At 49.6% G+C, this 15,772-nt stretch overlaps 1 protein-coding gene across 1 annotated transcript in view; it reads left to right on the top strand.

Moving 5' to 3' along the window:
- The window catches only part of LOC120019321 (nesprin-1-like), a 131,844-nt gene that overhangs the window by 112,087 nt on the left and 3,985 nt on the right, over positions 1-15,772 (top strand). The window contains exons 76-87 of the mRNA XM_038962619.1: positions 114-512; positions 773-2,398; positions 2,926-3,281; positions 3,365-3,509; positions 3,678-3,896; positions 4,733-5,022; positions 5,198-5,363; positions 5,500-5,655; positions 5,991-6,143; positions 6,713-6,895; positions 7,345-7,482; positions 10,718-10,903. Of these exons, the coding sequence (XP_038818547.1) occupies positions 114-512; positions 773-2,398; positions 2,926-3,281; positions 3,365-3,509; positions 3,678-3,896; positions 4,733-5,022; positions 5,198-5,363; positions 5,500-5,655; positions 5,991-6,143; positions 6,713-6,895; positions 7,345-7,482; positions 10,718-10,903 (4,017 nt within the window). The remainder of the gene's footprint in view (positions 1-113; positions 513-772; positions 2,399-2,925; positions 3,282-3,364; positions 3,510-3,677; positions 3,897-4,732; positions 5,023-5,197; positions 5,364-5,499; positions 5,656-5,990; positions 6,144-6,712; positions 6,896-7,344; positions 7,483-10,717; positions 10,904-15,772) is intronic.

Genomic DNA, 15,772 nt, shown 5'->3' on the forward strand with positions numbered 1-15,772 from the left:
TATTATCCTGCATGTGTTTTCCTGATAATGTATGTGATCAATATTTAAGCACTGCCAACAATATCTCTGAATAACTATCCATGAGTTTCTACTAAAGACTTTTCTTTGTCCAGGTGGGCCACTTGGAGAAGCGCTGGTCCCAGCTGGACAGCCTGATCCAGGGGAAGATCCAGGACTCTTCCCAGACTCTGGAGGACCTTGGTCGGGTGGAAGCCCAGCTGAGGGAGGCCCGGGAGTGGATGGAGGAGCAGCGTCCTGCCCTAACATCAGCCCTGAAGACCAGCCCTCCTCCAGACCTGGCCCAGAGCTTCCTGTTCGACCACCTGAGTGTGTGTGTGGAGCTGGAGGCCCGGGGGCAGCTGCTGGGCCAGGCAGTGAGCGAGGCCCAGCGCGTGGCCTCTAGGCTGGGGCTGAGCGAGAGGAGACGCCTGCAGGAGCTGGTACTCCAGGCCGAGGGAGAAGTAGAGGCACTGGGGGCCAGGGTGAGCCAGCGGAGGAAGTACCTCAGCAAGGTTTGTAGTCATTTTGATTTTCATGTCTGTAATAATCTTGTTTTAATTTACATACACTTTATTTTATTTATACATTTTTCTGCAGTAGTGCTTAGTAGTTTTATGAATATTTTTTTTATAATGTGGAACCTGCTCTCTCCTTAAAATTGTGGACTGATGGAATGGTGGTTTAAATCTCAATTATTTGAAGGCACTCAAATAAAAATATGACAAAAAAGAAAAGTGCTTTTTAAATAAAAAGTGTGATTGTTATTTTCTAGGCCTTCACGGAGCGGACCCAGTTCCTCCAGGCTGTGGGGAGGGCTCTGTCCTGGGTCCAGCAGCAGGAGAGGAAGGCTTTAATGGACGACCACGTGGCTCTCCTCCCTGATGACCTGACCAAGCAGGTGGTGACGTGCCGAGGGGTCCAGAGCGGTCTGCGGGCCTACCAGGGGGAGTTGGCCTCTCTGTGGGCCCAGGGTCGTGACCTGGAGAGGGACGCCACGGATCAGGAGCGGGGGGAGACCGTGACCAGGCTGGAGGAGCTCCAGAGGGTCTTTGAGACGGCCTTCCAGAGAACCACCCATCGCCTGCAGGACCTGGACAGAGCCCTGACCTCCAGGAAGTACTTCAAGGTCGACCTGGATAGGACGTGTCACTGGCTGAGACGGGCAGATGGCATTACGTTCCCCGAGATTGACTTCACCTGCAACGCTGATGACGATTTGGAACTACAGGGTCGACTGGCGAAGTTCCAGAACGTTCTAGAGCAGGCGTCGGAATACGAGAATCTCCTACTCATCGTCCAGAGGGTGGGGCAGGAGATTCTCCCCTCGCTAAACGAGGTAGACCACTGCTACCTGGACGAAAAGCTCAACGCCCTCCCTCAACAATACAACAGCATCCTAGCGTTAGCCAAAGAGAAGAGGGACAGGATCCAGCAGGCTATCCTAGAGAGAAAGGACTACGACTGCTTCTTCAACGTCACTTGTAGAGCATTGGAGGAGCTTCAGGAGCAGTTAGACGGTTTAGCGATACGGACAGTCAGTATTCAAGAACAGGAAGTTGTTCATCTCCGTGACGACCATAGAGATCTGTCTGAAAGCCTGGCTCAGCTCAGCCCTGCGGTGAGAGAGCTGAGGAGGAAGACTGAGGGGTTTCTCAGCAGGGGCCAACGATGCCATGCTGAGGAGACAGAACAGCTGGTTAACCTCCATGACAATCTGAAGAGGACCATTAACCAGAGACTGAAACATCTTGACGACTCATTGAAAACATTGGCAGAGTATAATGCAACATCAGCAAAACTAGACTCTGAGTTGAAGTCAGTGAAAGAGCAGTTCACTAGAATGAAGTCAGACTCAGACACCAAATTAGGTGGCACAGAGAGACTGACAAATCTTTACACACTGCTGGAAGATCTGGAAAGGATGGGCTCTCACCTGGAGAGACTCACCCAACATACAGAAGACCTGGGATTGAACTGTGATCCTGCCGCCATCCAGGCCTCCAGAGAGGTAGTGACCTCGCATCACAAAGAGTTGCAGTCCGTAAGGTCGGAAGTAAAAGATTGTGTTACAGAATGTGAAAACTGTCTCAAGAAGGACAAAGAATTTGAGAAAGAGATTGGGCGGACATCAGATTGGCTGAAGAGTCTGAGGAAGAAGCTTGGGGAACCATTGACCCTTCCAGAGGTGAAAGTTGAGATGGTAGAGGAGGAGGTCAGGAGACTGAAGGTGGTAGAGGAAGAGGTGCAGTCCAGACTGAGGGTAGCAGATGCCATGGGCAGCAGGGAGAAGCAGAGATTCAGCAGTAGAAATGAGGCCTGTCCTGCCCATGTGGAGGCTAACCTGGAGGAGCTGGTTAAACTGAGGGCTGACGTCCAACAAGCACTTAGAACCAAGCAGGTAAATGTACTATACTATTGTGTAATGTATGTGTACACACTGGATCTAAAGATAATGTTAAAAATGAGCATAAGATATCAAATCTTGTTTTTCTACAATGTTGTAAATCATAACTGTTGGCTGAAGTAGCTGAAAAGGGAGCCTTGTTTTTACATAAACCTAGTCTATCATTGATGATCTGACTCATCTGTAATAACCTCTCCCCCATGTTATCAATATTAACAGGCTTTGTCTGAAAGGACATTCATAACAGACCAGTTACATTAATATTGTCATGATCTCGCGATAAGTAGTTCAGTTATTTATCTGAGTAGTCTCATGATGATTTAATCTGTCCTCCTAGTGAATTCCTTATCCTGGATACATTCATCCCCTGATAACTGATACATTCTCTCATTAGCAGTGAGTGAGTGGTTGCTACTCATTATCCTCTTGACCTTTGGCATACAGTAAGCACTTTTTAACTGGGAATAGATTACTTTCCAATGAAAAGTCCAACACATTCATTCATTTTGTGTGGACTTTAGCTGAGCCTGGATCAGACTCTGTCCCTGGTCCAGAGGCACCAATCCACCCAGCAGTCAGCCCGCAAGTGGCTTGACGAAGCTGGGGCTTTTCTCCAGAGAACCACCCTGGGAATAGAGCTGGAAAACCAGACAGAGAGCCTCAGGGAGCTGGAGGAGATCTCAGCCCAGGAACCGGCCTTCATGGCTAAACTAGATGAGCTGGAGACCCTGGGTGCTCAGCTGGATGGTCTGGTGGGGCTGGGAGTGACGAAGGAGATGAAAGAAAGTGAAAGAAAGAAAGAAGGTGTGGAGGTAATGCGACAGAAGGGGTCAGAGGTCAATGAGCAGCTGAAGGGTTACCGGGAGGATCTGCAGAGGTAAGGTCTCACATGGTGTGAGTGTGCGGTGCGTGCATGTGTTACAGAATCTAACTGCTCTAAAATGAATGTGTCATCTGTAGCTGTGCTGCTCAGTGGAGCTCCTTCCAGACGGAGAGAGAGGAGCTGATTGGACAGATGAATGAAACAGGAAGTATGATGACTGCGTTCCCCTCGGCTAAGGCAGCCAATAGCCAGGAGGCTGAGGACAAACTCCAGAGTTACAAGGTAAGCTATGACTGTTTATGACTTATTATCAATGTTTTCTTTCACTGAATTTCTGTAATTTCTGTTGTAAATTTGTGGAAGTTCTGACCTCTGATTTCTTCTGCTCTCTCTCTCTCTCTTCTTCTCTTCTTGCAACTTAAACTTCCCTCTCTCGTCTCATCTCTCTAGTCTCTGTTGATTCTGATTGATGGGTGTGAACCCACCCTGACTGGCCTGAAAGAGAAGGCCACAGATTTGGCTCTGGTTGGGTCTGAGTCCAGCAAAGCTGCTATTGGTCACTCTGTGTCATCTTTATGGCAACGTTGGACCCGCCTGTGCAGCGTGGCGCGAGCCCAGGAGAGAGCTCTGGAGGACACAGCTCGGGATTGGAGGAGCTTCAGGGAGAAGGTAGGAGATCTGTCTATATCAACATACAGTATGTGTATATTAGCTTGGGAAAATGTATTTATTGTAGGTTCACATATGTAGTATTCCAGCAGGCACATTGGCAATTTTAACACTTTAGGCTACCTGTGGTTTTCAGCAGCTAATAGCTTCAGTCCACGTATTTTCAAATACATTCCATAAAACAGTGCTCCCCTTGTTGATACTTTTGAGGAGTGGGTTGAGGCTCAGCCTTTATGCCTCTGAGATCAGTAGTTACTCTAAGAATTCGTACTGCTGTGGATTTAGGTCACTTCTGTTGGATGTTAGCTCAGATACAGCCACTACTCAGTGGGTGTACACTGATGTAATTCTAGGCATCAGGCCAGCGATGAGCTCCCGCCAAAGCCTTCCATCCACTTCCAACTCACAAGGGCTCCCACAAAGCACTACTCCTTAACAGGAAATTATGTCATCAGATAGGAAATGCTCACATCCTTTGATGTGACGTGTTCTTGTTGCCCGGGGCCTTTCTTTGGGGCCATTGTTCAACTGGACATGACATCACCGTTATAAATGACTGGGTCAGTTTCCTGTGGCTGGTTCTATGCACCACAACAGGAAGAACAAGGACAACACAAAAGGACTTAAAGAAAGAATGAACTAGAAGAGAGAAGTAACCACCGAGCTCCAGAGTTTTGGTCTAACCTAATCAGTACACTGTTGTAACTTAATTAACAATTGCTTAACAAGTACCTTGGCTAACATGTCACAAAATATACATTTCTACTAAAAAACTTTCCTGAATTTCTATTGACATGTTTCTGTTCAGCATGAAATATTTCTGCCTCTGTCCTCAGATGGAGAAGGTACGGTCTGTGTCAGTAGACCTTCATGCTCGTGTGCCAGACAGCACAGTGGAGAAGGCAGCCACCAGGGCGGCGCTACAGAACCTGTTGGAATACCATGACTCCTTCAGCCTGGAGGTGGAGAGAGAGCAGTCAGCCCTGGCCCTGCTGGGGCAACACACACTCAGCCTGATAGGAGAGGACCAGGAGGAAGAGGAAATGGAGATGGAGAAAACTGACAAGACTAGAGAAGAGACACCCTGTCTGAAGGAGATCAGGAGTATGCTGGAGATGTATGAGAGGTAAACGCGGGGGGGGGGGGGGGGGTAATTCTGCATTTGTGCTATGGCTAAATGTATTCTATTGGTTCTACTAAATTATCGCTACTGTGTTGACGGTGAAGGAGGTTTGAGATGAAAATCTAATTTCTATGTAATAAGACAATGAGGTATCATCTTATGTCATGTGTGTCCCCAGCCTGGTGCTGCAGGTGCGTGGTAGCAGAGCCCAGGTGCAGCAGGAGCTGAGGGAGAGGGAGGATGTGGAGAGGGAGCTAGGACTGGTGAAGGGATGGATCCAGGACACCAGGGGACTGCTACTGAGCCCTTCATCTGACCTGGACTCACTGCTGCATGAGCTAGAGGTACGAGTGTGTAGACTCACAATCACAATCACACACGCACACACACAGACCGCTTGACCTGTTTAAAGACACACTTTTACCTTATCCAAAAAGTCTGCAGCCAGTAGTAAACACTTATTGTCAATCTATCACACAGACAGCCCATGGTGAGGTCATCAGTAGGCGCCAGAGTGTGGAGAGGATGGTGGAGCTGCAGCAGAACAAGTATCAGGACCTCCAGACAGCCCTGCCCTCTGAACTGAGCATGCAGCTGGCTGAGGTGACACTCGCCCTGGGCTCCGCTGAGGACCAGGTACCCTCCCCCTCTGGAACTAGTGTTGGCTTCCATACTCTGTCTATGGGTGATCTTCGTTAGTTAGTTAAAAAGTTCGTTAGTTATACTACTTATTATATAAATCTGTTGTAATTCAAATGTATATTCTTAGATTAGACCTAGATACTCTGTGGGTCTGACAGTTTTGGTGGTTCTTCTTGCATTTGGTCTCTAGGGGGCACTCTGACACAAGCTTTTAGGAAATGTGTCGTGGCATAATAATGAGACAAATTAGACTTCAATAGGAGATTATGGCACCCTTATAAATGTCCATGGATATTTTATCATTCTAATATCTGCCATGACTGTTCCAGGTCCAGTCGAGGGAGAGAGAGGTGCAGCAGACCAGAGATGTGAAGGAGGACTTTAGTTCCAGACTGCAGGACATTGAGGGGAAGTTGAAGACCATCTCTCTGAAGATCAGTGAGAAGGCTACCGACCTGGAGCAGGCCAAGGAGGAAACCAAAGTAATTAGCCCTCATTAAACTGGCAATACATTTTCAGACATTGAGGTTAATGATTGGTCTATAGGGCTATTAGTGAAGACTTGGAATGACAAGAGCTGCCCCCCTGCTTTCAAGAGCTGCCCCACTTCTGTGAGAAATATTCCAGATGGGATTCTTATACCTCCTCCCGCATCCTCTTCCCCCTCTTCCTCTACCTCTACCTCTCTCCATCCTCTTCCTCTACCTCTCTCCATCCTCTTCCCCCTCTTCCTCTACCTCTACCTCTCCCCATCCTCTTCCCCCTCTTCCTCTACCTCTACCTCTCTCCATCCTCTTCCCCCTCTTCCTCTACCTCTACCTCTCTCCATCCTCTTCCCCCTCTACCTCTACCTCTCTCCATCCTCTTCCCCCTCGTCCTCTACCTCTCTCCAACCTCTTCCCTCTCTTCCCCTCTTCCTCTACCTCTCTCCATCCTCTTCCCCCTCTTCATCTACCTCTCCCCATCCTCTTCCCCCTCTTCCTCTACCTCTCTCCCTCTCTCCATCCTCTTCCCCCTCTTCCTCTACCTCTCTCCCTCTCTCTCCCTCTAGTGTCTGTGTGAAGAGTGTGAGGGTTGTGGTCGCTCCCTGGCTGAGCTGGTTGTAGCAGTACAGGAGTTTGGGGACCAGAACCCTCTACTGTGTAAGCAGCTGGGAGACGCCCTGTCCAGACTGGCTGAGGTCCAGCGCCTCACCACACAACAGGCCCAGGAACGGGCCAACCAACTACACAAGGTCAGATGTCAATCCATATCTGTCATCAATCTTAACTCTTCCATTAGGCAATAAGCTGTGGTAGCATGACTTCCTAACATATAGGGTGGCAGGTAGCCTTGCGGTTAAGAGTGTTGAGCCAGTAACCAAAAGGTTGCTGGTTGGAATCCTGAGCCTACTAGGTGAAAAATCTGTTGATGTGCCATTGAGCAAGGCACTTAACCCTGATTGGTCCTGTAAATCACTCTGGAAAAAAGCATCTGCTAAACGATAAAATAAAAAAATGTATATGGCGATGACAACGATATTCAGAGGAGTATGTCTCTCACTCTCCTCCTCTCCTCTCCTCTCCTCTCCTCTCCTCTCCTCTCCTCTCCTCTCCTCTCCTCTCCTCTCCTCTCCTCTCCTCTCCTCTCCTCTCCTCTCTCCTCACCTCTCCTTTCTCATGTCCCACCCTGTGTGCTGAGCAGGCAGAGCAGCAGCTGGAGGAGTATAAGGGGATGAGGCAGTTCCTCCTGGGCTGGGCTGAGAAAGCAGAGGCCCTGGTCACTGGCAACATAATCTGGAGCTCCGCCTCTCAGCTTCAGGATCAAATCAGAACCCACCAGGTGGGTGTCTCATTATTGAGTGACATAAAGGGCAGCCAGTCAGGTTCTTTAGTGTTGTCCATAGCCTGAGTGATGTCTGTTTAGCGCTCCTTCTATCTCTACCTGTAACGGCTTTCTTCCTGGGATGAAGGAGAGGACCAAAATGCAGCGCAGTTAGTGTTCAACATGTTTAATAAACAATAAACGATGAACATTAACAAATAACAAAATAATAAACGTGAAAGCCGAGACAGTCCTATCTGGTGCAGAACACAAACACAGAGACAGGAAACAACCACCCACAATCCCCAACACAAAACAAGCCACCTATATATGATTCTCAATCAGGGACAACGATTGACAGCTGTCTCTGATTGAGAACCATATTAGGCTGAACATAGAAACAGACGAACTAGACACACAACATAGAATTCCCACCCAGCTCACGTCCTGACCAACACTAAACAAGCAAAACACATAAGAACTCTGGTCAGGACGTTACAGTACCCCCCCCCTGAGGTGCGGACTCCGAACGCACCCCTAAAACTCAAGGGGAGGGTCTGGGTGGGCATCTGTCCGCGGTGGCGGCTCCGGCGGTGGACGAGGACACCACTCCACCACTGTCTTTGTCCCCCTCCTTAGCGTCCTTTGAGTGGCGACCCTCGCCCACGACCTTGGCCTAAGAATCCTCCCCAAGGCCCCCACATGATTTAGGAGGTAGCTCAGGACAGAGAGGTAGCTCAGGACAGAGAGGTAGCTCAGGACAGAGAGGTAGCTCAGGACAGAGAGGTAGCTCAGGACGAATGGCAGCTCCGGACTGAATGGCAGCTCCGGACTGAGTGGCAGCTCCGGACTGAGTGGCAGCTCCGGACTGAGTGGCAGCTCCGGACTGAGTGGCAGCTCCGGACTGAGTGGCAGCTCATGACTGTAGGGCAGCTCATGACTGTAGGGCAGCTCATGACTGTAGGGCAGCTCTAGACTGTAGGGCAGCTCTAGACTGTAGGGCAGCTCTAGACTGTAGGGCAGCTCATGACTGTAGGGCAGCTCATGACTGGAAGGCAGCTCATGACTGTAGGGCAGCTCATGACTGGAAGGCAGCTCATGACTGGAGGGCAGCTCATGACTGGAAGGCAGCTCATGACTGGAGGGCAGCTCATGACTGGAGGGCAGCTCATGACTGGAGGGCAGCTCATGACTGGAGGGCAGCTCTGGCAGCTCCTGACTGGCTGGCGGCTCTGGCAGCTCCTGACTGGCTGGCGGCTCTGGCAGCTCCTGACTGGCTGGCGGCTCTGGCAGCTCCTGACTGGCTGGCGGCTCTGGCAGCTCCTGACTGGCTGGCGGCTCTGGCAGCTCCTGACTGGCTGGCGGCTCTGGCAGCTCCTGACTGGCTGGCGGTTCTGGCAGCTCCTGACTGACGGACGGCTCTAGCGGCTCCTGACTGGCGGACGGCTCTAATGGCTCGGGACAGACGGGCGGCTCTGAAGGCTCGTGGCAGACGGATGGCTCAGATGGCGCTGGGCAGACGGATGGCTCAGATGGCGCTGGGCAGACGGATGGCTCAGACGGCGCTGGGCAGACGGATGGCTCAGACGGCGCTGGGCAGACGGATGGCTCAGACGGCGCTGGGCAGGCAGGCAGTGCAGGCAGCTCAGACGGCGCTGGGCAGACGAGCAGTGCAGGCGGCGTTGAGCAGACGAGCAGTGCAGGCAGTTCAGACGGCGCTGGGCAGGCAGGCAGCTCAGACGGCGCTGGACAGACGAGCAGTGCAGGCGGCGTTGAGCAGACGACCGACTCTGACCTGCTGAGGCGCACAGTAGGCCTGGTGCGTGGTGCCGGAACTGGTGGTACCGGACTGGAGACACGCACCTCAAGGCTAGTGCGGGGAACAGGAACAGGGCACACTGGACTCTCGAGGCGCACTATAGGCCTGGTGCGTGGTACTGGAACTGGAGGTACCGGGCTGAGGGCACGCACCTCAGGGCGAGTGCGGGGAGAAGGAACAGTGCGTACAGGGCTCTGGAGACGCACAGGAGGCTTGGTGCGTGGTGCCGGAACTGGAGGTACTGGGCTGGAGACACGCACCACAGAGAGAGTGCGTGGAGGAGGAACCGGGCTCTGGAGACGCACTGGAAGCCTGGTGCGTAGTGTAGGCACTGGTGGTACTGAGCTGGGGCGGGAAGGTGGCGCCGGATATACCGGACCGTGCAGGCGTACTGGCTCCCTTGAGCACTGAGCCTGCCCAACCTTACCTGGTTGCATGCTCCCCGTAGCCCGTCCAGTGCGGGGAGGTGGAATAACCCGCACTGGGCTGTGTTGGCGCACCGGGGACACCATGCGTAAGGCTGGTGCCATGTACACCGGCCCGAGGAGACGTACTGGAGGCCAGATATGTTGAGCCGGCTTCATGGCACTTGGCTCAATGCTCACTCTAGCCCGGCTAGTGCGGGGAGGTGGAATAACCCGCACCGGGCTATGAACACGTACAGGAGACACCATGTGCTCTACTGCATAACACGGTGTCTGCCCGTACTCTCGCTCTCCACGGTAAGCCCGGGAAGTTGGCGCAGGTCTCCTACCTGACTTCGCCACACTACCCTTTAGCAACCCCCCAAGAAATTTTTGGGTGAGCCTCTCGGGCTTCCAGCCGCTCTGCCTTGCTAGCGCCTCATAATGCCGCCTCTCCGCTTTAGATGCCTCCAGCTCCGCTTTGGGGCGGCGACACTCCTCTGGCTCTGCCCAGGGTCCTTCTCCGTCCAGAATCTCCTCCCATGTCCATTCCTCCTTGAACCACTGCTGCTGTCGCTGTTGCCCGTTAACCCGCTGCTTGATCCGGGTTTGGTGGGTGGTTCTGTAACGGCTTTCTTCCTGGGATGAAGGAGAGGACCAAAATGCAGCGCAGTTAGTGTTCAACATGTTTAATAAACAATAAACGATGAACATTAACAAATAACAAAATAATAAACGTGAAAGCCGAGACAGTCCTATCTGGTGCAGAACACAAACACAGAGACAGGAAACAACCACCCACAATCCCCAACACAAAACAAGCCACCTATATATGATTCTCAATCAGGGACAACGATTGACAGCTGTCTCTGATTGAGAACCATATTAGGCTGAACATAGAAACAGACGAACTAGACACACAACATAGAATTCCCACCCAGCTCACGTCCTGACCAACACTAAACAAGCAAAACACATAAGAACTCTGGTCAGGACGTTACACTACCGCTCTGTGTTCCCATGGTGATAGGCGGTGCTGCGAGAGTGTCGTGGTCTCCATGGTGATCTGGAGGCCATGGGGGAAAGGGAAGGGCAGCTGGGGGAGGTGCTACAGACGGAGGGGTGGAGCCAGCAGGTGAAACAACTGAGCAGATGCACCGAGGAGCTGCAGCAGAGCGCAAAGACACGCCTCCAGAGCCTGCAGGATGCCGCCAAGGTAACTAACACACCTGTCATTATTTAACCAAGGTAACGCACCTGTTATTAAAACTGTTGTGACTTGAATTTAACATTAATCTGAAGACTGTTATTTATCTAATCAAATAACTATGTTTAATTGTTACCTGATTAAATGTATAATGTAAGAATTAACTCATTAGGATTTGGGGCACCACGAGAGCGGTTCTTTAAAGAGTTACCATCTCCCGAATTAAACTCTAAAAGGTCTTTACATATCACATCTATAAACAGTCAACTTATTAATCATAACCTCGTATCATATCATCATTCTGAACAGTCGTAACCTCCTTGCATCTGCAATAACCCGAGCCTTACTTATGATTCAGTACTACACAAATTGGTTTAATTATTTATTTACTAGCTAATTAAATGGTAACACAGGATAACATATACACTTAATACGTTAAAACAGGTCCCTAGCAGACTGACAACAATATGGCTGCTTGTTACAAAAGACATGGAAAGGGCGAGAGAGAGCGAGGGACAGAGACATTTATTAAGATTGGTACATTTAGAAACTACTCTCACTAACAGTAATCATATACTTTGCATACGAACCACCACCATCTTTGAGTAAGAAATCATGTATGTATTTACGTGAAGTTCCTTCGGTCGCCGTGTATCTCTCTCGGAACTGGGCCGCCTTGGAAAGGGGGTTGGGCCTTTTCGTGGCACGCTTGTAAGGCTCTGACTGTCCAAAAGGGTTCCCACAAGTCTTCTACTGTTGTTCATCTCTGTAGTTGTCCGGTATCCGGTGACTTGTGGTGTAGTCCTGAACAGAACTACAGAGTTTATTTTCCTTCCATTCGCTCCTGAGGATGCTTCTTTGAAGATAGGCTAGCCACCCGGATCAATGGTTCCCAGTGGGGTGATGAGAGTAGCGTAATACTATGGTTTGAGCAGAGTAGTAGGATGGTCTTACTTAAATTCGCTTTTGAAGATACTTTACTTAGGACAGCTAATCAGCCGTACCAGTGATTGTCCGGGAGATGAGTTTATTGTCTCTACCTCGTGTTGAGATTAAAAGTTCAGACCACTTTAAATGTGTAGCTGCAGCTTCATGCTTTTCTGTTCAAGTATGTTCATTTCTTAACCCATCATTTTATACAGTTTGTTCAAAAGGGGCGGTTCCGTCAGGCTACGCTCTCTGACCTCACTCGGGGGCGTGACTTGTCACTTGTACAAAGTTATGTAAAACAAGTATTTCTTATAGTTTCTCAAATCACATCCCTCTCTTAACAAAAACACTTTCATCATTTTCCATATAACATGCATAATGCAGAGGATGGAAACTTTGTACATGTAATGGGTATACTTTCCAAGTTACAGTATTTCCTTTATAACATTTTTAATGACATCACAAAATAACAAACAAAATTACATCAAATCAAAGTTTATTTGTCACGTGCGCCGAATACAACAGGTGTAAATCAAATCAAATACATTTTTATTTGTCACATACACATGGTTAACAGATGTTAATGCGAGTGTAGCAAAATGCTTGTGCTTCTAGTTCCGACAATGCAGTAATAACCAACGAGTAATCTAACCTAACAATTTCACAACAACTACCTTATACATACAAGTGTAAAGGGATGAAGAATATGTACATAAAGATATATGAATGAGTGATGGTACAGAACGGCATAGGCAAGATGCAGTAGATGGTATCGAGTACAGTATATACATATGAGATGAGTAATGTAGGGTATGTAAACATATAAAAGTGTCATTGTTTAAAGTGGCTAGTGATACATGTATTACATAAAGATGGCAAGATGCAGTAGATGGTATAGAGTACAGTATATACATATGAGATGAGTAATGTAGGGTATGTAAACATTATATTAAGTGGCATTGTTTAAAGTGGCTAGTGATACATTTTTTACATCAATTTTTCCATTATTAAAGTGGCTGGGGTTGAGTCAGTATGTTGGCAGCAGCCACTCAATGTTAGTGCTGGCTGTTTAACAGTCTGATGGCCTTGAGATAGAAGCTGTTTTTCAGTCTCTCGGTCCCTGCTTTGATGCACCTGTACTGACCTCGCCTTCTGGATGATAGCGGGGTGAACAGGCAGTGGTTCGGGTGGTTGTTGTCCTTGATGATCTTTATGGCCTTCCTGTGACATCGGGTGGTGTAGGTGTCCTGGAGGGCAGGTAGTTTTCCCTCAGTGATGCGTTGTGCAGACCTCACTACCCTCTAGAGAGCCTTACGGTTGTGGGCGGAGCAGTTGCCGTACCAGGCGGTGATACAGCCCGACAGGATGTGCTTGATTGTGCATCTGTTAAAGTTTGTGAGTGCTTTTGGTGACAAGCCAAATTTCTTCAGCCTCCTGAGGTTGAAGAGGCGCTGCTGCGCCTTCTTCACCACGCTGTCTGTGTGGGTGGACCAATTCAGTTTGTCCGTGATGTGTACGCCGAGGAACTTAAAACTTACTACCCTCTCCACTACTGTCCCGTCGATGTGGATAGGGGGGTGCTCCCTCTGCTGTTTCCTGAAGTCTACGATCATCTCCTTTGTTTTGTTGGTAATCAAGCCTACCACTGTAGTGTCGTCTGCAAACTTGATGATTGAGTTGGAGGCGTGCATGGCCACGCAGTCGTGGGTGAAGTACAGGAGGAGTACAGGAGAGGGCTCGGAACGCACCCTTGTGGGGCCCCAGTGTTGAGGATCAGCGGGGTGGAGATGTTGTTACCTACCCTCACCACCTGGGGGCGGCCCGTCAGGAAGTCCAGTTGCACAGGGCGGGGTCGAGACCCAGCTTGATGACTAGTTTGGAGGGTACTATGGTGTTAAATGCTGAGCTGTAGTCGATGAACAGCATTCTCACATAGGTATTCCTCTTGTCCAGATGGGTTAGGGCAGTGTGCAGTGTGGTTGCGATTGAGTCGTCTGTGGACCTATTGGGGCGGTAAGCAAATTCGAGTGAGTCTAGGGTGTCAGGTAGGGTGGAGGTGATATGGTCCTTGACTAGTCTCTCAAAGCACTTCATGATGAGGAATTCTAAGTCAGGTGAACAGAAGGACTTGAGTTCCTGTATGTTGTTATGATCACACCACGTCTCGTTAATCATAAGGCATACCCCCCCGCCCCTCTTCTTACCAGAAAGATGCTTGTTTCTGTCGGCGCGATGCGTGAAGAAACCAGGTGGCTGTACCGACTCCGATAGCGTGTCTCGAGTGAGCCATGTTTCCGTGAAGCAAAGACTGTTACAGTCTCTTATGTCTCTCTGGAATGCTACCCTTGCTCGGATTTCATCAACCTTGTTGTCAAGAGACTGGACATTGGCGAGTAGTATGCTCGGGAGCGGTGCGCGATGTGCCGTCTCCGGAGCCTGACCAGAAGACCGCTTCATCTGCCCCTTTTACGGCGTCGTTGTTTTGGTTCGCCGGCTGGGATCCGATCCATTGTCCTGGGTGGTGGGCATAACAGAGGATCCGCTTCTGGAAAGTCGTATTCCTGGTCGTAATGATGGTGAGTTGACGTTGCTCTTATATCCAGTAGTTCCTCCCGACTGTATGTAATAAAACCTAAGATTACCTGGGGTACCAATGTAAGAAATAACATGTAAAAAAACAAAATACTGCATAGTTTCCTAGGAACGCGAAGCGAGGCGGCCATCTCTGTCGGCGCCGGCACCGGAAGTAGCTAGCCCCTGTAGACCTTACAGTGAAATGCTTACTTACAGGCTTTAACCAATAGTGCAAAAAAGGTATTAGGTGAACAATAGGTAAGTATAGAAATAAAAACAACAGTAAAAAGACAGTGAAAAATAACAGTGGCGAGGCTATATACAGTAGCGAGGCTATAAAAGTAGTGAGGCTACATACAGACACCGGTTAGTTGGGCTGATTGAGGTAGTATGTACATATAGATATGGTTAAAGTGACTATGCATATATGATGAACAGAGAGTAGCAGTAGCGTAAAAGAGGGGTTGGCGGGTGGTGAGTGGCGGGACACAATGCAGATAGCCCGGTTAGCCAATGTGCGGGAGCACTGGTTGGTCGGGCCAATTGAGGTAGTATGTACATGAATGTATGGTTAAAGTAACTATGCATATATGATAAACAGAGAGTAGCAGCGTAAACGAGGGGTTGGGGGGGGGGGGGGGGGGGGGGGGGGGTACACAATGCAAATAGTCCGGGTAGCCATTTGATTACCTGTTCAGGAGTCTTATGGCTTGAGGGTAAAAACTGTTGAGAAGCCTTTTTGTCCTAGACTTGGCACTCCGGAACCGCTTGCCATGCGGTAGTAGAGAGAACAGTCTATGACTGGGGTGGCTGGGGTCTTTGACAATTTGTAAGGCCTTCCTCTGACAGCGCCTGGTGTAGAGGTTCTGGATGGCAGGCAGCTTAGCCCCAGTGTGTACTGGGCCGTACGCACTACCCTCTGTAGTGCCTTGCGGTCGGAGGCCGAGCATTTGCCGTACCATGCAGTGATGCAACCAGTCAGGATGCTCTCGATGTTGCAGCTGTAGAACCTTATGAGGATCTCAGGACCCATGCCAAATCTTTAGCTTCCTGAGGGGAAATAGGCTTTGTCGTGCCCTCTTCACGACTGTCTTGGTGTGTTTGGACCATTCTAGTTTGTTGTTGATGTGGACACCAAGGAACTTGTAGCTCTCAACCTGCTCCACTACAGCCCCGTCGATAAGAATGGGGGCGTGCTCAGTCCTCCTTTTCCTGTAGTCCACAATCATCTCCTTAGTCTTGGTTATGTTGAGGGATAGGTTGTTATTCTGGCACCCCCCGGGCAGGTCTCTGACCTCCTCCCTATAGGCTGTCTCGTTGTTGTCGGTGATCAGGCCTACCACTGTTGTGCCGTCTGCAAACTTAATGATGGTG

Source organism: Salvelinus namaycush, chromosome 24, assembly GCF_016432855.1.
Source record: "Salvelinus namaycush isolate Seneca chromosome 24, SaNama_1.0, whole genome shotgun sequence".
NCBI classification, from domain to species: Eukaryota; Metazoa; Chordata; class Actinopteri; order Salmoniformes; family Salmonidae; genus Salvelinus; species Salvelinus namaycush.